Source organism: Morchella sextelata (genome assembly GCF_020137385.1).
Source record: "Morchella sextelata strain SCLS chromosome Unknown scls_23, whole genome shotgun sequence".
Lineage (NCBI taxonomy): Eukaryota > Fungi > Ascomycota > Pezizomycetes > Pezizales > Morchellaceae > Morchella > Morchella sextelata.
The window spans coordinates 1,021,203-1,045,125 of NW_025408638.1; the positions used below are offsets into that span (position 1 = coordinate 1,021,203).

The window sequence follows — 23,923 nt, forward strand, 5'->3', positions numbered from 1 at the left end:
GGCTTTCTTTGCTTCTTATTGCCCTTCTCCGGGATTCGTACGGGAGCACGAGAACACCTGAGGCTGCAGAAAGCCAAATGGATATGTACCTTGGAAAGGGGCAAATCTAGGGGAGTCGATGTATTTTCTACAGGTACCTTGTACTTCATGTATGTACTGTATCTACAGTAGCTATATCTCATGTAACAACCGTATTCTGATATTGATAACTGTGAATCATAGAGCTGGAGTAGAATACATACATTTGTACTACATCGCACTCTAGTAGGCAATTACCTACATCATATATCTACTATTTCCATGACATTAACCTCTACTTTAGTGAAGTCTGTCCTTTCTCTCCTCACTGGTGGAAGTGCAGCCGCCCAGGATTGTGCAGGCGGAGGCACCTGGGCTGACACTCAGAACCCCATTCGTCCCATATTACGCCCATCGCCGCCTTTGCACTTTCGAAGAGAAGGGGCGGCTAGACAGATCACGGGAGGTGGGCGAAAATTCGTGGTAAGTATGGATCCCTGCCTCAAAACACAATACCTACATTCGTAACGTTCTTTGGAACAGCCGTATTGTAAAGGATATCAGGGTCCGTGTACCACTCTCACTTCGCATGTTCGGATCCAACAAACACATAATCGAGTGTCTTCTCATGAATTATTTGATTTAATCTTGGTTCCCAACAGATCGAGAGCTATGGGTAAGTTGGGCAAGCTTGATCGCTCAAAGATCAAAAATAGGCCTGTTAGAACACATGTCCCCAATCAGTGAAGTTGGTTGGGGTCCTATGTCTCGTGCCATTTGGACACCATATTTCTTCTAGCTAGGTCTGCACATGCAAGAAGCAAAGCGGTGATTCTTCAGCGCTTTAAATTCGTATCGAAATTTGAAATATCGGGTTCTGATCCGTAATTTATTGGTAGCTGCCGAGCGGCCCGTTACTCGGTATATGACGCTTCCCGTGTCGATGTTGTTGCTCGGGATCGATTTTGCTCTCGGGGCTCGGTAGAGGCTCTGAAACCTTGAAGTGGTGAATTGTGAACCCCTGAAGTCTTTGGAACCGTTAAGCATAAATCTGCGATCGCCGTGAAGCTCCCCTGGAGTTATCAAGCTTTTCTAGAGTTGATATCACCATGGTTAATCCCCAATAGATTGACCGCTCAACCTCTTGAGCTCTTTTGCCATCTAACAAGGTTCGATTGTAGAGAATAGCTAAAGTTGCATGTATCCCCTTGTGAGCTTGTCCTACCCAATAGATGAATGCCCCCAGAGCCGCAGCTGCGAATGTCAGGGCACCAACCCTAATCCAATGTCTTGGCATGATGCCAGTGTGGGAAAAGTGAAACCGCCTATCCCACTTCCCAAAAAAAATCACCGCCAACGACATCTCACGAACCCCACCTTAACGACCCTTTGATCTCCCCCCAGATCTACACCCCCCATCATCCACAATCATGGCTGCGTAAGTTCTTGTCCAGCTACTTGCACTTTCTGAGGGAGAAATGTCTAATTTCTTTGCGTCTCATAGCCCTGCAACTACTCCCTTCAAGTCCGTCCGTGTGGACGCTCTTGTCGTTCTCAAGATTGCCAAACATTCCTCCTCAGCGCACCCCCAAGTCATTACTGGCCAGCTTCTTGGTGAATTCTCTAGTGAAAACTAAAATATACTCCGACGGGGACTAACTATAAATAGGAATGGACGTGGACGGCGAGCTCCAAGTGACAAATTCCTTCCCATTCCCATCTGCCGATCCCGCTGCTTCTAGCGGCGATTTCAATGACAACAACAGCTCCGCCAACGCTGCTGCGGCTGCCCCAAGGGCAAAGGCAAATGCTTTCTACCAAGCAGAGATGATGAGGTGTCTTAGGGAGATGAATGTGGATGCGAACAGCGTTGGATGGTACCAAAGCGCCAACCTGGGAAATTTCGTATGTCCCCAGCCATTATATCGGAATAAAGAGAAAGAGTTATCAAGAGAGGATGATAAGTTTGCGGAATTATTGGAGCTGATATATTGGGCGATAGTTGAATGCCAATTTCGTCGAGAACCAATTTTTCTACCAGTCAACCCTCAACGAGCGCACCATCGCCCTTGTTCACGACACTGCTCGCAGCGCACAGGGGACACTTTCCCTCCGTGCATTCCGCTTAACGCCCGCATTCATGGCTGCTCAGAAAGAAGGAAAATTCACCTCAGAATCTCTTGCTAAGCACAACCTCACCTATCGCGACATCCTCGTTGAGCTCCCTGTCACAATTCGCAACAGCCACCTCCTTACAACTCTTCTTCACCAACTTGACTCACCGCCTCTTCCGGCTAACCCAACCCCGTTCTCCCTCTCTACACTCACCCCGACCCCGTTGTTCCCCAACTACGATAGCCTAGACCTGAGCATCGACCCTTTCCTTGAGAAGAACTGCGATCTTCTTCTCGACTCGATTGAGACCCACTATACTGAGCTCAACAATGCGCAATTCTATACCCGCCAACTTGCGCGTGAGCAGGCAAAGATCACTGCATGGCAAACCAAGCGGAAGAGCGAGAACGTGCTTCGTGCAGCGGCAAAACAGGAATTGTTGCCAGAGGATGAGTGGACTAGAATTTACAAGCTCCCCCAGGAGCCCAGCAGGCTTGAGAGTTTGTTGAACAGCAGACAGATTGAACAGTACGCAAAACAGGTGGATGGATTCACAGCTGGTGCGACAGCTAAGATGTTTGCGGTAAACGCGGGTTTGAATAAGACAGAGTAAAAGAGGTACTATAAAATGAGAGATGATGTTGGGGGTATCGTTCTTCTAGTATATTTTTTCCCTTCTTTTCTTCGAGTTCTATTTCATTTTTTTCTTTCTTTCCATTTCCTTTCTAGTTTGCGGCGCTGGCTTTCTGTGGCTTGGGTGTCGGTTTTTTTCTTGTAGGTGGGAGCAACAAAAAGTTATTGGTTGGCTGGTAGGATGCTTTATAAAATAGATCCGTCATCTTGCTAGATTTTTTGTTCATACCTTTTAACTTGAGTAGTACGAGTGTCGGGATATACTGCATGTTTAGTGAATGGTGCATGAATCTAAAGAAGGACACTTGACTTAAAATTGCACCAGTTATTAAATCTTTCGAAGGTTTTTGGTACTCATTATTATAAGTTCCCAGGGGGTGTGGATTCATCTATGGTCACTCTGACTTGCAATTGTAAGACTAGTCTTGTTGTGACGCGGTACTTTATGTTACTCAAACGCAAAACAGAAGTCATGATATAAAAAACGATGGATGCGTAGCTCCTCACGATTTACAGTACTAGTTCTTATCGTCAAAACCGTGATAGATCGCCTCATCATGGACGCTCCTCTTCACAACTTCTGTAGTGGGTTTGAGTAACACGATTAGGATCCGATGTGAAAACTTAACTTTGGCTATTATAATTATAATTCAAGCTTGTACAAGACTCCGTGGCGCAACGGTAGCGCGTTCGACTCCAGATCGAAAGGCTGCGTGTTCAAATCACGTCGGGGTCATTTTATTGATATCTCTGCCCCACTCTTCTCTGTCTGAAAGTCTGAACTTCGTGGCTCTAGTTCCAGGGTGCGAACACACTCTCATATTGATGTGCAGCTTTTGCTTTTAACAACCCCGAGAGCAGTTATTTATAAGCCTAGCATGAATCTTGCCAAGTTCCCGATAAGTGTGATTAAGCATATTTTAAGGAAGTCCTGTCTACTCTACGTTATACCAAGTGACTACATGTACTTGCTATAATTAAGGGGTGTCTACCTCGTGACTGCGAGTTGAATCCTGGATATCAAACCCCCAACCCCCCGCTACCTCAACTAGACCATTCGATTCAATTGAACGGAAAACTCTCAGAATGCCATACAAAAAAGGCTGCAGGAATCTATAATGCTATAGAAGTTTTCTGCCGTACCAACCATGTTAATTAACCTATATATAAGTACTTGTATTCAAGGAACTTTGTTAGTTCGTATTGAAGAAAAAGCGTATTGACTGCTATCCCTTAGGCGGTCAGTCCAGATCGTGACCGAACCAGATATGGTTGGGTGTGCTCAGTTGAACGAAATTACTGTTCATTCTCTCCTTGTCTCTAGTGAAACAGGTGGAGCTTTCTAGCGTGTGAGAAGAAACTCGAGGACAGAATAAACAGGAACTGCGTTTATCAGTGCATATGTAGCTATGGCTACTATATATGGTTCGGTCACGATTTTAGTTTAGACTGACCGCCTAAGGGATAGACTCGGAGGATGTATGATGGATAGGTTTCCCCAGGTACTGAGCTCTCAAGTGACCACCCTTTACTATCATTACTAGAATAAATGATGACGATGTTGTGCAATTTGGGGCAGTCGCTGGTACATACGATATTTGAATCAGGACGAAAAGTTACGGTATTTTTCCCAACTTGCGTAGCTAAAACTCTAGATCTCTATGTAGTTCTCTTGATTACCACCAGGAAGAGCTTTTAATTAACACACACGATATCTGTAATCTTAATCTTAAATTAAAAAGTCGTGCGGCATAAGACTTACATAGTTGATGGCACTGTAGATCGATCTGTAGTCTTTTTGTGTGGCATTCTGGAAGTTTTCCGATATATGTAATCTAGAGTAAGTAGGGTTACATTGATATTATCACTCTAAATGTTACTAAGGTTGGTGACACATTAAGAGGTGAATAACCAATTGCAAGCGGAAATCTCGGCGTTAAGTATGTATATACGTATGTAGCTCGGCGTTGGACAGGCTATAGACGGCTACTCCACCACTCACCCGGACAGTTGCCATAACCACTAGATGATCTACCTTATAACCGCCTTGTCAACGTCCAATCACCATCAACTTTCCGGGTGTCCGGGTGAGTGGTGGAAGTGCACGTGTCTATAGATGGAGCCTATATATAAACAATGGGTGGGATGACTGTCAGAGTCAACTAAATGTCGTGCTGATATAGGAAAAGAGAACTAGAAGACCAGAGGGGCCGTTAGAATTAATTCTCTATTCCACAACGTGCACAAAGTTAGTGGTGCAGTTTGAAATTGGACCGAGAGATCTCAGAAATACAGACACCCGCAGGAAAGGGAAGTAGACGTATTGATCATTAAGCAGGAAGAGAAAAGCCGAAAGAAAAAGAAACAACATATAAAATCAACCTCGCCGCCTAACGTTGACAAAAACCACTACACCGAAATCAAACGTGAGATCCTTTAATCCCTTCGTCTATGTTGACGATATATAGAAGACTTTACCTATTCAAGTGGTTTTTACTTGATTCTCGCGATAGGCTTCTAGATAAGATTTGGATACTCTGGGGTTTTCGAAGATACAAGTAGTAAAGCAGTATCATGTCACCTAAACTGATATATAACCAATGAGCAGAGGTCTACAATGCCCCAGCCATTCTAAAAAAAATAACACGGTAGTTTACAATGGCCTATGAAAGTATAAGTAATTAAAGGTCTATAATTACCCAGTTTTTGAAGTGTCGTTCTATCATGACCCGGTACTTTACATGAACGACCCATTAATGACAACCAATAAGTACTGATCTATTTCCCTACTCAGCGAGATCCCTACTGAGCGAGACTTCAAAGGTGTTCCTCGGCCGATGTTTACGTGGTAGAGGGTCCCAGTCTCGGTCAGTAGGGATCTCTCTGAGTAGGGAAACAGAGTACTCTTATTGGTTGCCTTACTTGGGTCATGATCATTGTACTTTAAAGTACCGGGTCACTAGCAGAGACACCTCGCGGCCGCGAGGTCCCCACCTAGGTGTAGTATTACGCACGTACATAATATGTAGGTACATACCTCCCACCTCCAGTGCACGTAGTTGCCCACCTCCAGCACTTGGCCACCTCCAGTAATTACCTAAACTCCAGTAACTACCCAAACTCCAGCAATTACCCAAACTCCAGTAACTACCCATATCCCGGAGTTACACATCTCCTCCTATAGTAGCTTATTGGTATTTTCCTTAGTGACTGAAACTCCAGCCCTCCCAGACCCGGAATTGCTCTCCCTAAGTCCCCCGCGTGCAAAACAGCCCTTTCCCCCGCACAATTTATAGGATTCGATGTTATTAATACATTGTTTACACTGTTCACATTTAAAAGTTTATACCGGCATGCCAGTGCGCTTCCCGCTCCCAACTGCCCGTCCAATTTTTGGTTGCTAGACCCTGCAGCTGTCGATCCTAGCCAACCAGCGCTCAACCTAGAATTCTCTAGTTGATCCAAAAAGCGACATCAATAAAAATATGTGCCTGGAGATTGTCAACAAACCCTTGGGAATCGATTCTCGAGCCATATTTCCGATGCTGCATCGGCAAAGAATTAATTCCTCTGGTTGTAATTGGCGCGCGTCCTCTTCTGTCGCCAGATGTATCCTAGCTTGGATTTTGCCAAGCAATCTTTCGTGTCCCACCTGGTGAGCAGCTTGCTAACTCGGGTGGTCGCGGGTCCCATATAACTGGTTGCTACAACAGGTCTGTGCTCGCGGAGCTCCTGTATAGAATAATTACTTAATAGGTATGCTCCGAGTGACATTTCGTGTTTAAGTACATGTACAACCGGCGTATCAGACGCAAGAATAGAGATTCAAGAAAAAAAGCTGAAAAACTGAAAACCGAATAGGAAAAGTACAAGAATCACAAAACCTACTCGTGAAAGCGCGTGTAGAAAACTACCCACCCATGCTTACACTCCATAAGCTGCATTAAAACATACCAATTCTTGCCTTCACCGTCATTTTCAAGGAACAGCCGTTTTTACCGTACTGGGAGCTAATTAATGCTTCTAAATCTAAATTTTAGCTATTGAAATCCCCACTTAAGCTTGCCAGAAAGCTTTTCGACCAGAAAGATGCATCCCAGGTCCCCTAACCGCCTTCTCCCGGTATTACCGGCCAGTAGAAAACTTGGGACAGGTTGGGGCAGACTTTGCGTTGGAGACATCTCGATGATCGTCGATGCATGGAGTTTTCTTGAAACAGAGGCTATTTGGGTTCAAATCAGGATTTGGATGCGCAAAACCATCATGCGGGCATAAGATTCTAACCCAGTGGACAGTAGCGACCACCCAAGTTCGTACTGCTATTTTTCTTGTCAGCAGAAAATAATTCGTAGAGTACTGCCTGACAAGTCCCTAAGTTACAGTGGGTTGACCGAGATAATATAGAGTTCGTAAACTAACTCTGGCTCTACCAGAGTGGCTGGAATCGATACAAAATGTGCCGTGTAATTAGCGGGGAGCAAATTTACAAACTTGATACAGAGTTTTCTTGACATCCACGAATTTTGGACCTGTTTTCTGTTCCTGGCGCATGTTTATATTAAGTTACTGGAGCTGACACCTGCTGTACGAACTTGGGTGGTCGCTACAGTACTCGTAAGATCTTAAGATGTAGTGATCAATTATGATCAAGTAATTCCCGGAGCCCGTTTGGCTGAAGAGGAAAGCTGGCAATCTGCGTAGTCTCCTCATTGTGGCTCGAGATGGGAATAGGCTGAGGTGCATGCGGGCAACAACCAAACTCAATAACACGGAAATGTGATTAGCGGCACTGAAATATCAGTATAGAACAGAAGGAAGCAGAGAAAATGACATTATCACAGAAGCTGGGAGTTTACATGATCATTCAATATCGTTACCATAGGGTCCTAGACAAGGTCCGTCCCGAATTTTTTCCCTTTGGATACATCTGGGTGTGTGGCCTAAGATACAACGAATTGAAGAGTGCCACCGCATGTCGAGTTTTTGAGAGTGTGCCGTGCTGCATGGCGCTGTGTACGTGTCGGCCTGAGTTGCTGCGTTCATGATTCACCTAAGTCCCTTATAAAACCCAGACTCTTCATTCCTAATTCTCAAAACTTCGAACTTCACTTATCAACAGAGACCCATAAATTCGATTTCCGTTTCTCTATCAACCTACAACATGCCAAATATTGTATCGGGGGGTTCTCGTAAGCTCGTCGCATCACTTAAGCTTCTTTGGAAAGGCTCTGTTCCTCCACCAGTTTGGCAGACTACCATGACAGCTGCTATTTCTGCACGAACCGCCTCTGCTCTTACTCCCCAAGCAACTCAACCCCCAGAAAACCTTCGCCGGATTGATTTCGCCACGGAGGTTTCTATCCGTAGCCCGATTCTCACTCTGGGCACTAACTTCGGCTGGAGAATGAGTTTTTCAAAAACCCTTGTATCAGCTGTGGCGCATCCGGAGGCGACAGTAGATGAAGGCAAGTAAAATACCTTTGTTTTGAACTCAAATCGTAAGTCATGGCTTCATATCTTGTCCCCATTCCATTTGAGGGGAACAGGCTTCTAGCTAGTACCGAAAGCTGATGTTGCATACACAGATTGCGACCTATGCCCAATGGCAATGGCACTGCCATCGCGGGAAGAAGATTGGGGGAAGATTAGTGGGAAAGATATTTGTTTATATTATTGACACAAATGCACTCTACTCAATTTTAGACAGAAGCTCTTCCGGGCCCTGTGACGAGCACCTCTACACTCCTACAGCAAATCCCCGATCCCTTCATTTATGCCAGGTTTTCATAATAGTGATAGGCAAAAATCTAGCTACGAAGAGGAGCTGATGCTGCCTTCATGCAAAGGGAAGGACGGAGTCACAAGCTGTGGCTTACCTGTAAAAATGGTTCACGGAGTGCATGAAGGTTAAGTACTGCTATCGCGATATTTCTAATTCTGGGGTTGGATATGAGGAGTGCCGTGTGAATTCAAGGTTGAGCGCCAAGGAATACCAAACCGTATGCACTTTAGTCCATCGATCCTGTATGTAATGTACAGTCGTGTTAAGAACTATTAAAATCCTTCCCACTCAACGTAAACCATCGATTAAAATAAGAATAGTTATGCCTTATAGACTTCCAGGGTACAAACTTCTTCTGTCTCTGAATTATTGCTCTATTTCTGCTTTTGTGATACAGTAACTAGCGAATATTGCGATTTGAATACTCCTAAGAGAATAACTACATATGAACTAGCCAGATAATTTCCACAATTACCCCAAGGGTATCCAGGGTCATAGATTCAAGATAGAAACTTAGCCTTTGAAGAAAGCTCTTGTCGTTGTTGAGATTTTGTGGGTAGTGCATGTGGGCCTAAATCACAATTTACAGCTGAAACTTCTTATTGAAGCTACACATTGAATATTCATTCCAAATTCTCAGGATTTTAGAATATAATGAATAGTATCCTAAATTTTCTGTAGTCTTAATTTCAAGCCCTTTGGAGCCATGGTTGTTGAGGGGGACTGTGTTATATATATATTTGCCGCTATCTCGTTGTCATCTACTGCCAGGACTTGTTTAACACGGCTGTACGTAAAACTAGTAGTGGCCCACCTCGCGACCGCGAGAATCTCTCCCACCTACATGTAGTCCTTCCACCTCCAATGAACATAGTGAGTATTTGGCCATCTCCAGTACTAGTATAGTAGTTGCCCATGGCCAGCTCCCGGAGTTGGCCACACTCGGTAGGCCCTTTCTTTCGTGCCCGAGCTTCACAGTAATTAACCGAGAACCGGCGTTGTGGTACTCAATAACGTAACTACAGTACCGGAAAGGGGTAGAAATTCAATACCGTATTCTTGTCAATACGCTAGTGATGCTGTAAGAATACGGTATTGATACGGTATCGATATGGTATTCTGCTTACGATGCTGGTTTAAACCAGTATTCTTGACTCGATACCGTAGCCCCACGGTAGCGATTTTACCCTCATTTCCGAGACTGTACAATAGGGATCGAGTGGATATTCCAGGAGAAGAAATATATGTTGAAAAAGCGGTCACAAACTGTGACTTCGAGCCTAAAGAGGCTCGAGGAGTGTGGGTCCCAATAGCGTTTACATGTCAAAACGAACGAAAGGATTGACCCTTAAAAGAATTTTGCAGTGAGCACAGACCAAGAAACCCACTCTTATAGCGCTGACTTTCGCAATAATTTTACCAGAATCTGTATCCCTTCGTTCTTTCCCGCAACAACAGAGACATATTAAGCCCACGACGGCGTGGTGATATACAAAAATATAGCTACCTGCAGAGTGTGGAGACACAAGGATAGGCACATCATGGGTCACAGCTAGAAGGTGACTTCACAGCAAAAGAGGCTGGGGGAGTGAGGTTTAGGTTTCCTACTAAGTAAAAGTCACTAACACGAGATTATATGGGCCGAGTGATATCGTATGATCACATATTAATTGACGCCTCCGGAAATATATTTTATGATTAGTGGGCTCTGAAGACAAATAGCCTACGCCTATGGAAGCATTACATAGATTATACTTTATACAGCTCGATGTATTTATAGGAACATCTCAAGAAGTATTTCCTTTATCCTACTCTAAGACTTCAACTGACCACATCGATATTATGATCACCAAACCCCATCAACAACCCCCAGCATGTAAACCCACTCCAACTCTCCGTCCCACATACGCACACATTATAAAGCCTACAACCATAACTGAAACCCTAAAACCCACTCCTCACTAAACACACCCCACCCTACGACTCCATTGTGACCACCACCTCTCCAACCAGCTTCGTGTGAGTTACTCTTCCATTACACCCGATCCTCCTCCTCCTCCTCCTCCTCCTCCTCCTCCTCCCCCCCCTCCTGCTTTGTTCTTCCCCCTGTCTTACATGTCATGGAGGGCCGATGGCCCGTACCATGGGGGCGTACCACTACTCGTACACCACGCTGTATTGTTACCAGCGGCGAGCAGTTCATGCAATATGTGCACGCCAGTCACCACGAACCCACGAAGGCAGAAAAAGCCAGTTAAAGAAAACGAAATATCAAAGACAGAAACACTGTCCAACCAGGCGTTGACAGCACCGCTAGCACCAGAGGTCGAGTCTGTGGTGATCATGAGTACAAACCTCTGAAAGGATTACTGCTGTTCCCGCCAACCCAGCTCGGTGACGAATGGCGCTTTTCCCGTGTCTTTGTTTGATCGATTAAATAAACTAGAAATTCCACATTCAGACTTGTAATTACTTAGAAGTCTATTTTCAGATATGATCATGAGAGCTCGTGCCGGCTCGTGCCCATCACTAGGCCGCCGCCGCCGCCGCGGCCGTTGCCATATATTGAGCAAGAGGAAAATCACCCACTCTGCGCTCTTTATACAGCGAGTTTAAGGAACGATAGACCTGAATTAATGAATTATCAATCAATTGAATCAATCAACGATAGACCTGAAAGTCCCGCCGTGTATATATATATATATACCCCACAAGTCGAGGTCATGTTTGGAGAAAGCGCTGGTTCAATTGCCGCTATCCACTTGGTCTTTGTCTTTTTCTTTGTATTTACCGACCATGGACAGCACCCCGATCCAAGTACCAGTTTGTAACCGCGGCCTCCGAATGGCACTACACAACCATCAAGGAGCAGCGTTGAAACTGGGTATGGTAATGATCGTTTTACCCACTTTCCAACCCATCCACTTACCACACATCCACTTCCACTTTACAACCCCACGAACATCAACTAACCACATACCATAGCGAGCACGCACTATGGGGTTAGGACATCAGGACTCAGGAGAGGCATGTTTGTCGACACATCCTACAATGCCAGGCCAGCGCGAATATAATAGCGCCCTATAATTCCAGCGGCCAATGATCAAGGTTTCTTCTTCCTTAGGAGTCGACCGTGAAGTTTAATGGGTTTCTACCGCGACGTCAAATCCCGGACCTATGCTAGCTAAGGGCACTTTTCTCTGTCCTGTCCGACACCTCACTCTTCACTGTCTTCAAATGTCAGCGTCGGCACCAGTATGGGCCTATCCCATTTTTTTTTCTTTTTTTTTTTTCGGGTGGAAGCAGGCAGGCTTGTACCAATAAGAGCACCTAACCACACACTAACGGCACACTCCTGGCTCTACAAAAGGCGTTAAACAAAAGGACTAAGGACTAGGGGGTGGAAGAAGCGCAAAGATCTATTTATCCCGATCCTATATATCTATACCCCCTCCATCTCTCCCCTCCATCCCTCCTAGCCACCCTCCTTCTACCCTCCAATTATGCGTATGCCCAGCCGGATTCACAGAAAGAAAGAGAGAAACAGAAAAAAAAAAAAAAAAAAAAAACGAAGAAAGATCCTCGATCATTATACCGTTAATTTCAAGCTCAAGCCAAGAGGAAGACAGCAATTGGCACAACATATAGAACGAAAAAAAAGCCCTAACAAAAAAAGCGAGAAAAGAAAAAAGAAAAGACCCCACCACTACTCCTCCCCCAGCACCCCCAAGTCCAAACTCAACTCCTTCGCCTCCTCCGCCCCAATCTCACACTCAATGACCCTATCCAGTAGCACCTCCTTCCTTACCCACCCCCTCCTCCGTCGCTTCTCCAAGCCTTCCAGCGTTCCCTTCAGCTCCTCGCGGCTCTGCTCTGCCCACGCCAACTTCCGTTTTAATAGGCGCATCAGCTCGCGCGGCGGCCGCGTGTCCTCATCGTGGTCGAACCCGTCCTCGGGCTGGTACCAGGGATTCTTCTTCTCGCCGCTAGCGGACCCGTCTTCGCTCGCGCTGGGGCTTGTTGACGGCGCGCGCGCGGCGTCCCGTCGGTGGTTGTGAGGGTGGTTGGGGTGGGACTTGGGGATGGGGTCGCTGGGGCGGAGTGCTTCGGTCTCGTGGACGGTGCGCATGTGCTTTGCGAGGGCGTCGGAGCGCGTGAAGCTGCGGTCACATTCTGCTTGTTCTGTTAGTACCCGGCCACCGTCAGATAGCAACCGAAGGGGGGAGAGGCTTACCGGGAAGGGTGCAGTAGAACGGCTTCTCCTTCGTGTGGCTCCGCATGTGTGCTCTCAGCGCATACCCGCTCGCGTGCGCCATGCCCTTTCGAGTACAGTCGTCCCACTCGCAGGCATACTTTGCGCGGCGGCTGCCAATGTGCGAGTCGTGGATGTGCTTGACGAGGGCGTCCATGTCGCCGAGGTCGCAGTCGCAGCCGTCCCATCTACACACGGTGACCTGCTCGGCGTGGTCAAAGTCGTCGTCGCTGGGCGAGCCGGGTACGGAGCCGGAGGTGTCGGACGAGATGTCGGAGAGGTGCGTGAGGTGCGAGGGCGAGTGGTGGTGCGCGAGAAGGGGGGAGTGGTCCGAGAATCCAGTGGAGGGATGGCGTTTGTTCGGGGTGTGCGGAGGGTGGGAGGCGGCGGGGGGGGAGTCCATGGGCGAGGAGAGGGCGGAGAAGGAGCTGGAGGAGACGGGGGAGGACATTGTGGGTACTGTGCTGGGACGCGTTGGGGAGGGTGTGTCGCGGTGTGTGTGTGGAGAGGGGGTGATGCCAATTGAGGTGAGTGTTCTGTGTTCTGTGTTCTGTGCGTGGTTCGTGGTGATGTCGTGATGGTGAGATGTGTTCTGAGTGTGGTGTTGTGTTATATCTCTCTCTGGCTGTCCCTGGCTGTCCCCGGCTGCTGTGGTTGTCGTCGTCCTTTGTGTGAAGCGAATCCGAATCCGTGCTTGAGGTCACAACCCAACCGCCAAACCATCCCTACAAATAATCGAAAAACTCTGCAAAGCTCCCCAGCAGCTCTCCAGGCCCATATAGATCCGCAATCCAAGCTTCTCCACCCCCAAATTCCCAGTCACGTACATGCACCCTCTGACCCCCTGATCGCCACTTGCCGTACAAGCTTTTAAGCGAGGGCTTGGCTGCAGATGCCGGGAAACCTCAAATTTAACGTCGTCGAGACCCTCGTGGCCAACCAGATGGTCAGTCAGGTCCGTTTTGCTGGATTTTCAACTTGACTACAGCCGGAAATTAGCATGATCCGGTGGTTAATATTTAGAGATCCGAACTCGAACCCAGTGGGTTGGTTGCAACCGATATCATATCCTAGGTGCCGAGGATTTCGATTACGGCTGGCTACTGACGTCGCCATACCATTCTTGCCTGTGGGTTTATCGGCTCTGAAGTTTTGGTTATGAGCAAGATAGTACTCAGACTCAAACGTTTTAGCTACGGATAAGTGAAATCCAAGTTACACGAAAAAGAAGTCGCTGTGACATATATTCACAGGTTATCACTCGACCACTCAAACTGTTCTGCCTAGGCCTATAGGCCCAGCGTGTTATAGCAGCCAACCAACCGTACCAGAGGGGAAAAAATCGCAAGTTTTCTTTATCGCCAATCCCCGCCATTGTACTTCATAGTTAAGTCTCCTAACCAGCCCAGTCCTAGAACCCCATAAGGGCATACACTAAATTATAAAGTAAGGTCACCTTCGATCTCGCCTCAAGGTTAATTTGGCGTGCACACAACCACGAGCATATATATATATACCATGAACATCGCCCGAGAAGCATCGTCCAAGAAGCATCGTGGATTACACCTCCATCAGCGGCCTCGGGTTCTTTCGGCAGCGTATTGGAAACTCGCGTAGGATTAAGGAACGTAGGCCTTTGCCATAAGCAATCATTGCTACAGGCAGCTCACTCTCTCTACGACGTCGGCTCAAAGATCGTACTCGCACATTACTTTACAGACCTGCAGACAACAAGAGGCACCGAAGGTTACCTTGTTTCTCTATGTAAAGGCAGTATATAACGCCCAGGGCGGACGGGTGAGTGTTGTGACAAATGGTATAGAGCCGTGATGCGGGCATGAAGCCGGAGGGGGAAAAGGGGGGGGGGGGGGGGGGGTCGAAAGGGGATGATAAGGGGGTTTACTGACTCGAGCACTCTTGTCTTGCTTGTCGTGCAATTTTCTGGGTGGTGGGGTAGTGGGGCAGATGCCCCCTCTTTCTTTCTTGCTCGTTGAAAAGTGGGGGGGGTTCCCCGCCCGCTGCAATGGCGGGGCTGGAACTAGTAGGTCTTTCGATATACCTCAAACCCCAAAACACCTCCAAGACCACCACCAGCTCAGCGAAAATTTGACAGTTACCTATCCCCTACCTCTACATAGCTCCGTCACTTAATCCAATCCCTACATGTACAGTGTCCGCCAATACGTCTGCACGCCTGCACGCCTCTAAATGGCCCGCCAAGCTTAACCCTCGATGTAGCTTCTGCGGCTTCTGCGTCTTGGTGTTGGGTTGCGGTCCTCCAGCTAGCGCAACAATGACCCATGACTCTGGAAACAGATTCTGCAATATCTGCGAACTCTGCAACCTCTGCAATCTCTGCAACCTCTGCAATTTCTTTAATCTGCAATCTCTGCAATCTGCAATCGGTCATTAGGCGTACGTCATCATCTGTCCCTTGTTTTTTTCTTCGGTAGTGGGGTGTTGAGCTGGTTTTAGAGTGCATTTTGGGCGGCGGAAAGTTTAGACCACAACGCAGTCTAACACGCTGTCTTGGTCACTGGCGAATCATATGCTGAAGTCCTAAAGTAAAGATATAAGGAGAATGCTCGTCCTCTAGCTAAGATAGAGCACAGTTATAAACGTTTACTCACATGATCATAGAAACAGCTCTGCTATTCCACTTGTTTAGTTTGTTTAAAGGCCACGATATCGGGTTTTCTCTCTATTGTGGCCGTTTCGGGCCTTGGTGAGGGGGTAATGGTGTCTAGATGTGTAGTGTGTAGATACCGGTTGAAAGGGCTTGAGAGACATTCGAAGTAAGCTCGTTCCAAACCCTCATATCGAGAGCAACGTACCTCATGCAGAAAAGCTCAACACAGGCCTGGGCACGAGACTAATTGCGATCATGACTTGAAGTGGGTTCGACACGTATCTTTAGATAGTATCAGAGTACACAGTCCTATTTGAGGCGGATAGTACGGCTTGCATTATCCGGATCCTTCATTCCTTTCGAATTTCGTAGACGTAAGTTCGTGTGTGAGTTAAGTCATAAAACATCACTCGATTGTATGCACGCTAAGGTGTAAAATACTATGGTCCTCTCCCACAAAGATGATGATTGGGAGTTTGAAGTAGCCTGTTTTGGCCTAAATCTCTTTGAGCTCTGTTTGATCTGTGCTTTTGGAATGTCCTTAAGCTGCCTTACCACCAACAACAATAATTGTCATAGCCTCCGGGCTGCAAACGATCAGTGAGTTATCAATCATCAACCAACAACAAGACACTACGAGGTGGAACTCATCCAGCGTTTTAACTCTTCCAAATGGCTATGCCGTTAGATCGCAATGGCTTGGTGCTACACAACTTGCGTTGGACCAACTTGGAGGGTGGAGCCATGCTCGTGACACTCGTATGTGGACTGTAGGCTGATCGTTGGGCAGTGAAATCTCTGTAGACCTAGGCCCAGAGCGTGAGATACATGTACCCTAGATCATGATTTTCACATCCTTCCTACTTATCAAATCATCTGAAAGCTACTTATGTTATGGTCAACATTGGTCTCTTGTGGCTGTTCAGTAGGATTTGCCCATGGCTCTGCTCGAAAACTTCTGGGTGTTTAGTACATTCAATGCTGCTGCCATTTCCCCAAATGAGGTTGATAACTTTGTGTGCAAGGTGGGGGAAGGGAGGAATGTAAGGCAGATGCGTAGGGGTAAATGGGCAACGCGGAAGAAAACAGCTCAATGAGGAGGGAGATATTTTTCTGAGAGGTAAACGTAATAAGACAGACCTCGACCGTTCCTTCCCTGTTTTTCTTCCCCAGATATTGTGATATCGTATGAACCCTCCAAGGTGTATTGCCCATGAGGTCATTCTATTTTTGCTAGCGTGGTGCAAGAAACATCTAAAGTCCACTTACGTTCTGGTAGAAATGTCAGTGGATGAAACGATAAATGACAGTATAGATACCTAGGCTCGAGCTGTCAATGTTTTCCAAGCAAGCTCTGCTCCCTATATTGTGATGCTCGAAAAGAATTGCTAGATAAACATATTTGCCTTCTCGTGACTCTGTGTGGTTGATTGAGCCAGCGAATTCCAATGTAGTTGTTGATTTGGAGACATCAAGAGCCCCCGAGAAATCTCCTACTAAATTGTGAGCCATCGTTCCCATCCATTTATCAGCCCTTAGCCATCACCTTGCAATCCCATGCTCACTTACCCTTAGCCAACCTCCATCCCTCCTCCATCCCTTCCTTCTTCCCTCTTCTCTTCCTCTCTTCTCTTTTTTCACCACCAATGATTACAGGTCTATTGACCTCACGCTGACACCGCTCCAACGCATTCGTTACAGTATTTGACCCCCCATCGGGGAAATACTTTCGTTTAAGCAAACAATTTGCTTTTTTTTTCAGACAAAAAAAAAAAATCCTATTCCGTGATACCTTGCTCTCAGCTTCACACGTAGGTGTAGTTTCCATCACATTGATCATGGGATTCTTTGAAATTGATGATCCTGTTGCTGACATCATTGCTCCGTATAGCGAATGGAGAGTCCCTCATCAAGCCGGGCCAGATGGTCTGGAAATTCTGACAATAATGACGGCCGACCATGGTCCTGTAAGTCATCTGCGTTCCCCACTGTTATACTGTCAACTAACAACTCTGATCTGAAGTCGGAAAAGCGATTACCTGTGACTCTGTTGCTGGCTTTTCTGGGGGAGGCATGCCGGGGACTTATCCAGTCTCACCTGACACCAGTGGCAGCCTCCGCAACTTTGATCCTGACGATCCAGGAGAAGGAACATGGCATGACCGCAGTGCCAGAAATAGTCTTCGGGGTACTGCGGTAAGTCGTGGCTCAGCGTCCGCTGCCTCTGAATTTGTTGTCGACATCGAAAATCTTAGAATCGGTGCTGGCAACAATGAGGCGGACGCTGGGACAGCTTTCCATACAGCGAGAACAGCCTGTAGGTTTACTGATTTTTCTCGGCATCTCAACTTTTTAAAGAAAAATGACTAACCTATTTCTGACATTTGATAGTTGTTCAACAGCCCTTGCCGGTGTACCATTATGGTATCACCAACATTTATTCCCCTTCTCCTACACGCCCATACCACTATTCAAATACGTGGTCGATGTCTGACTTCGGTCGGGCATCTGAAGGTAATAACAACACCTAGCCTCTCATTCCTACTAAAATGAAGTGTTCTGAGCTAATATATAACTCCAGAGATTCCTCGGCACACTGGGAACTTCTCGCATTCGAGAAGCAATGCCTTATCTGGAGGTGAGAGAAATTCGCCCTGTTCGAATTTTAGTTTATAAAGCTAATCTTAGCAAAAATAGTCTTTACTCTTGATATTCCTCAGCAAGCCCTGACAAGAGTCAATTCCACAATTTCCCATCATAGGGTCGCTACACCTGATATCGGTATCCAACTCGCTGCTTATGCAATTGCAGACAGTAAGTGAACTGTCTTACATAATAGGGAATTTTTACCAACAACTAGTAGAGAATCCAGGGATTCTAGGTTACATTTTCGGAGCAGTCAAAGGATTCGTCTTTTCTTGCGTTGGCTCTAGACACAAAGATCCTAGACCCGAAGATACACATGATGACCAGACTCATGGCATACCCGTAGATGAATTTGTCATTACTATTAATGAAGAGAGTGTCCGGGAGGGAACAATATCATCCGAAACTGAACTTGACTATGCAACTGAAATGGAGCGGATCAGGAATGTTCAGATGGGACTTGCTGATGAAGAGTAAGTTACCTATCCCCTGCGCACTTTATCATTGGTCTAGAATTGTTAATAAGGCTTTCTAGGGAGCGTCCACAATCAATTCTCCTTCCACCATGCCCCATATATGTTGCGGAGCAATTCACACGTCCCAGATCGAAATCATTTGCCCTTCCACCATGCCTCCTATATGCTGCAGAGGATCTCGCACGTCCTAGATCGAGGCCACTCAGTTATCCAGGTGCCCCAGAAGGCGGAGGTGTGGACGTTGCAAGACAAGACGTTGCGACAGAGATGCCCGGAGACCCTACGGATACTATCAATGATTTCCACGCTGGCGAGGATTATGCTTCCAGTGGCATCGATGATTACCATAAAGTGCTCAGGAATGGCATTGGGACTGAGGTGGGAGATTACCACGAAACCCTCAGAGACATTGAAGCATCCCAAATCAGGCCGGGCGATTATGAAGTATATACTCCGACCCCTAAGAAACTAAAGAAAAAAGGCAAGGAGCGCCTGAACGATTTCTTTTCCCCAATTGTGGATGCAGCTTCATCGGTATGTATAACCCCAAGCCTTAACAGAATGAATGCAAATTTTTACTGATACTGGAAACTCTTTGACCACATAGGTCAAGACATTTCTGTCTTCAACAAGATCTGTCGGGCATGAAGAGGACGACAGTGGCTTTACTTCCCCCGAGAATGCATCCCCTTCGACACCTACACTCATCAGAGCAGCTATCGGTACCAGCATTACCAATGCGCGCAGACTCGCCGGTCTTCCCCGAAATGGGGACGATATCACTGCGGATGTAGATACTCCCGAGCAGATTGACAATCCTAAGCTCTTAGAACTCTTTGGGGGAAAGCCCCCCGAAGAGTATCTCCGCCCTCGAACCCCAGATGCCAAGTCCAGATACGATTACTCGACGAAAGAGATTCGTTATCGGAGGAGAAAACTCGACTTGAAGGAAGAAACCGAGGAGAGCCTTTATCTCTTCAACCATAACATGTGGGGAGACGACGAGACCTTGGAATACGAGGACAAAACCACAGGAGAAATCGTTGAAGAGGACAGTCCCCACGATGATTCCGAAGAGGAACAGCCTGAAGAAGAAGAAATCCCGGAAGAGGAGGTTTATGAAGAGCAGTCTATTCGTGACAGTTCTGAAATAGAGGATTCTGACAGCGTCATCGTAGAAGATAGTATGGCCAAAGAAGATTCTGACAGCGTCGTCGAAGGAGGTAATGTGCGCAAAGCGGATGTAGACGAATACGTCAAAATGCATCACTTTGAGCAAGCTTTCACTACGATGTTTGAAGACAAAATGGTTTTCGACGCAGCTCATCCCGACAGTGACACTCCAGACGGCTCCGAGAGTGATCCATCTGACGGCAGCAACGATTTCGATGGCTGTAAGGTATTAGGATCACCTACATCTGGTACCGAGGGCAACTTCGATCTTTCTCCGGTCAAAACCTCAGTGGTCGAACATCGGATCAGTACCATTAGTACTATTAGCACCACTAGTGTTGTCTCGAAGACAGAGGCCGTCAAAGTTCTGCGCCAAGAATTGCATAACCTTGGTATCGGAAGCTCAGGAGATCCCCTTATAGACAAGTTGACATGGACTTCTCGTCACACAAGCATTGTGAGCGTCGTCGAAAGGCCAGATTCGTTCCAGAACCTCGTCAACCTCTTTGGAGATGAGGAAGAGTCTGAAGACGACTCAAAGAAAATCAAACTCACTTTTGGTGGAAAAAATTCTTTGTTTCGTAGGGATCAAATAGCAAATGCAACAAATGGCCATGTACCGTCTGAAATGGAACATATTTCTCGCTATTTCCGGACCGCCGAGGTTAAGCAGGGCATCGTCAACGAGGCTAGCGCCACCTTTCGCAAAGAGCATGCTGGGAGAATGTCATACACTCACCTGTACGATCCAGAAGACCGAGTTGCTTCTGACGAAGAGGAGCAAGAACATGAGAAGGAGTATAAACGATACTACGAGGAGCAACGGAAGCTCCAGTGCGGTTAGCAGCTTCGAAGTCCGTCAAACTCAGGAGTAGGCGCTTAATCTCTAGTATCTGTATACCAGACGATTATGCCCTTCACTCCCTTTTCTTTTTGTTTGTTTCTGGGGCGGATTGGATCAGTGGGGTGACTTATGGGTGCCAACCTTCAGGGCAGAACGAGTCAATGGGATATGGTAATGGTTGTGGCGTTTTGGAGGAAGTAATGATGCTGGTTTTTCTCTGGAATCCCCTTAGGGCCCTGGTCGTCGAGGTTATAGTTAGTGAAATACTTGAAGCTTTTCCTAGTTTGCCGGTTTTTGTGTTTTCATTTTATACTGCGTGATTGTTCTATACTCGAGTCTATAGTAGCTCTGTGCTTCGAGATGCCTGTACTCCATAACTATAGTCTTTCCTTTCCTTTGGGTGGTCGTCACTATCCGCTCTGGAGGAGTCTGGGAAATTTAGGTTTCGACTATTTCATGTTTAACGAGAGTATAACGAGGGTATAATAATGGGAAATGTAAACATCTCGCCCGTTACTTATGTTAATGCACATAAGCTAGTGACATACGTAATTTAAATAATTGTTATAAATGGCACAGTAACTATTACCAAGAAGACACGATTATTTTAGGCGTATAAAAGCAAAGGGAGTGAAGCTTCATCCAGCAGGCTTCGCAATCAGGAAGTTATTGGTCTCGAATTCTTTGCATACTCTTATTTTTGAAGTGAACCTTTTTCCCGCTGGCTTTATAAATGTTATTTAATGCAGATATCCAATGATCTTTCTTCATCTCATTCTCTTGTCCCCATGGTTATATACTCTCGAAACGCATCTTACGAATAAATTGATAAAGTCAGCTGTTGCTGTACTAAGAAGCACAATAAATAAATCAATATGAGTAGAAATGAATCATAATTAATGAATTAAACAAAAAAAAAAAAAAAAAGAAAGAAATGAATCATGTAAAATCACTCGCATTTGGTTGCTAAGTGAATGACACTTCGTGATCGACATCACTTTATTACGGGCTTTTGGAAGTCTTGGTGATCAATAACCCTTTTGTGATTGTTGAACCCGGTTTTCCGTAGTACAGCATAGTTTCCTAGGGTAAGTCCCATAAGACTGATACCCATAGCTCACAAAATAGCCAAAGATCACCAGGAACAGCCCCCTCGGACTACATGATGCGAGACACCGGCGTGGCTACAGACAAACCCTGAAGAATTATAACCCCTCTATCTCCATTATACTTCCATCTCCGATGGCAGTTATCGATCGCACCCCCCTCATTTGTGTATATCGAGTCTCGTATTTTTTCTCTTTTTTTCTCGCCTTATCCCCGTGTAATTAAAAGCTAAACGTTTCGGATATAGTTTTGTTTCACACGCCCTTCTTTTTTCTATGTATTGCCCAGATCTCTCAAGAACAGGATGTAACTGATATGTATCTGTGTGGGGATGTATGCCTCTCGCTAGCAAATAATCCGGCAACAATCCCATATCCGATATGTAGCCGGGGGGCGGGCGGGGCAGACAGCTGTTATATCAATGTTGAATTGCTCGCTCTGCAAACCACACGACCCTTTCCCTTCACTTTTATTGTTGTTGTTGTTGGGATCCTCCCGGTTAAAAAAAAAAAAAAAGGTGTTCCCTCTGTGATTGCCCCCTTGACAATAGTTCGAACCAACCCCACCAACAAGAAAAACACAACCCCCCCCACCCTCCCTCCCCACCACCGCGCCCCGTTTTGTTTACCCCGCCCCAAAAGCGGACCGACGGATAATCATGGGCCCCTCGCCGGAAAAGACGATCAAGAAGGTCCTCCTCATTGGAGAAATCGACCAGTAAGCCTCGCTCGCTCACTCACTTACCCTGCCCCTGTGCAGATTGTCTTGGCTGATGGAAACTGTTTTTGTGGCAGCGCTCACGACGCATGGAAGTCGCTCGAGGAGGATGAGGTCGTGGAAACAATCCACGTCAAGGCGACCAACAGGGCCGACTTCCTCCAGGAGGCTCGCACCGGCGCGTTCGAGGGCATCTACGCAGTCTACCGAAACCTCCCCTCCGTCTCAATCACTGGCCGGATCGACGCTGAGCTTCTCGAAGCTCTCCCGCGATCTCTCAAGTTTATTTGCCATGTTGGTAAGACACCCACCCACCCTAGTGCCCACCCACCCACCCACCACCCCTCCATCCATCCCACCCACAAGCCAATGATCGGGCCCTTGATTATGTTTCTCTTCTAATCATCCCCCTCCAATCCACCCAGGTGCTGGGTACGACCAGATCGACGTACACGCCTGCAGCGCGCGCTCCATCCGCGTGTCCAACGTGCCAACGGCGCCCGATGACGCCACGGCCGACGTAAACATGTTCCTGATTATCGGGGCACTGCGCGGCTTCAACTGCGGGATGGCCGGGCTTCGGCGGGGCGAGTGGAAGGGCGGGGCGCCGCTCGGACACGATCCTCAGGGGAAGATACTCGGCATCTTGGGCATGGGCGGCATCGGGCGCACCCTGAAGCGGAGGACGGATGCGTTCGGTATGAAGGTGATTTATCACAATCGCACGAGGCTGCCGGAGGAGCTGGAGGCGGGGGCAGCGTATGTGGGCTTTGACGAGCTGCTGGCGAGGTCGGATGTCATTAGCTTGAATTTGCCGTTGAATGTGAGTTGTTTTTTTTGCCCTTGAGGAGCTTTTCGGGATTGGCTTGTGATATTGGTTGTGGATTAGATTTGGGATTATGCAGCGGCAGTAAAGAAAAAAAAAAAAAAAAAAAAAACAGGCTGCATATTATGAGATACGAGCGAGGTCTCATTTTTTTCCTTTGTTTTTCTCTTCTCTTACTTTTTTTTTTTCAGCTTCTATGCAGCTTCTAGCTTCCATGCATGATGCGCCATAAGAAAAAAAAAACATTCCAAGTAGCTGACGAAGCACAGAAACACACCCACCACATCATCTCCACTGCCGAGTTTGCAAAGATGAAAGATGGTGTAGTGATAGTCAACACTGCCCGGGGCGCCGTCCTTGACGAGGACGCGCTCGTCAAGGCCCTCGACTCTGGTAAGGTCCGCAGTGTCGGGCTCGATGTCTTTGAGAACGAGCCAGAGGTTCATCCGGGTCTCATGGCGAATGATCACGTCATGCTTGTCCCGCATATGGGAACGCATACATACGAGGTATTAAGATGTTCTTTCCTGTTTTTTTCTTTCTCTCTCTTTGCTTTCCTTCTTGAGGGATGGTCCCTGACGGGCGAATGGCAAACAGACTCAGACAGCCATGGAATGCTGGTGTATCGACAATCTTCGTATGGCTTGCACCACAGGCGAGCTCAAGTCGCCGGTGCCTGAGCAGGCAGGACTTTCTTTTACCTGA

At 46.9% G+C, this 23,923-nt stretch overlaps 5 protein-coding genes across 5 annotated transcripts; 4 read left to right on the top strand and 1 right to left on the bottom strand.

Moving 5' to 3' along the window:
- Positions 1–1,448: 1,448 nt before the first annotated feature.
- Positions 1,449–2,746, top strand: H6S33_007502 (uncharacterized protein; the record flags this gene model as incomplete). Its single annotated transcript, XM_044838858.1, has 4 exons — positions 1,449–1,456; positions 1,523–1,632; positions 1,688–1,923; positions 2,021–2,746. The coding sequence occupies 4 exons, from the start codon at positions 1,449–1,451 to the stop codon at positions 2,744–2,746; spliced, it is 1,080 nt and encodes a 359-aa protein (XP_044689038.1).
- Positions 2,747–7,927: 5,181 nt separating this feature from the next.
- H6S33_007503 (uncharacterized protein) lies at positions 7,928–8,415 on the top strand (the record flags this gene model as incomplete). The annotated part of the gene is made up of 3 exons (XM_044838859.1): positions 7,928–8,174; positions 8,237–8,264; positions 8,352–8,415. The coding sequence occupies 3 exons, from the start codon at positions 7,928–7,930 to the stop codon at positions 8,413–8,415; spliced, it is 339 nt and encodes a 112-aa protein (XP_044689039.1).
- A 3,839-nt stretch (positions 8,416–12,254) lies between these two features.
- Positions 12,255–13,251, bottom strand: H6S33_007504 (uncharacterized protein; the record flags this gene model as incomplete). Its single annotated transcript, XM_044838860.1, has 2 exons — positions 12,255–12,721; positions 12,783–13,251. The coding sequence occupies 2 exons, from the start codon at positions 13,249–13,251 to the stop codon at positions 12,255–12,257; spliced, it is 936 nt and encodes a 311-aa protein (XP_044689040.1).
- Positions 13,252–17,267: 4,016 nt separating this feature from the next.
- On the top strand, positions 17,268–20,568 carry H6S33_007505 (uncharacterized protein; the record flags this gene model as incomplete). Its single annotated transcript, XM_044838862.1, has 9 exons — positions 17,268–17,396; positions 17,453–17,625; positions 17,685–17,746; positions 17,821–17,943; positions 18,011–18,067; positions 18,127–18,243; positions 18,293–18,548; positions 18,611–19,085; positions 19,159–20,568. The coding sequence occupies 9 exons, from the start codon at positions 17,268–17,270 to the stop codon at positions 20,566–20,568; spliced, it is 2,802 nt and encodes a 933-aa protein (XP_044689041.1).
- Positions 20,569–22,333: 1,765 nt separating this feature from the next.
- Positions 22,334–23,923, top strand: H6S33_007506 (uncharacterized protein; the record flags this gene model as incomplete). The annotated part of the gene is made up of 5 exons (XM_044838863.1): positions 22,334–22,392; positions 22,470–22,690; positions 22,818–23,215; positions 23,488–23,727; positions 23,816–23,923. The coding sequence occupies 5 exons, from the start codon at positions 22,334–22,336 to the stop codon at positions 23,921–23,923; spliced, it is 1,026 nt and encodes a 341-aa protein (XP_044689042.1).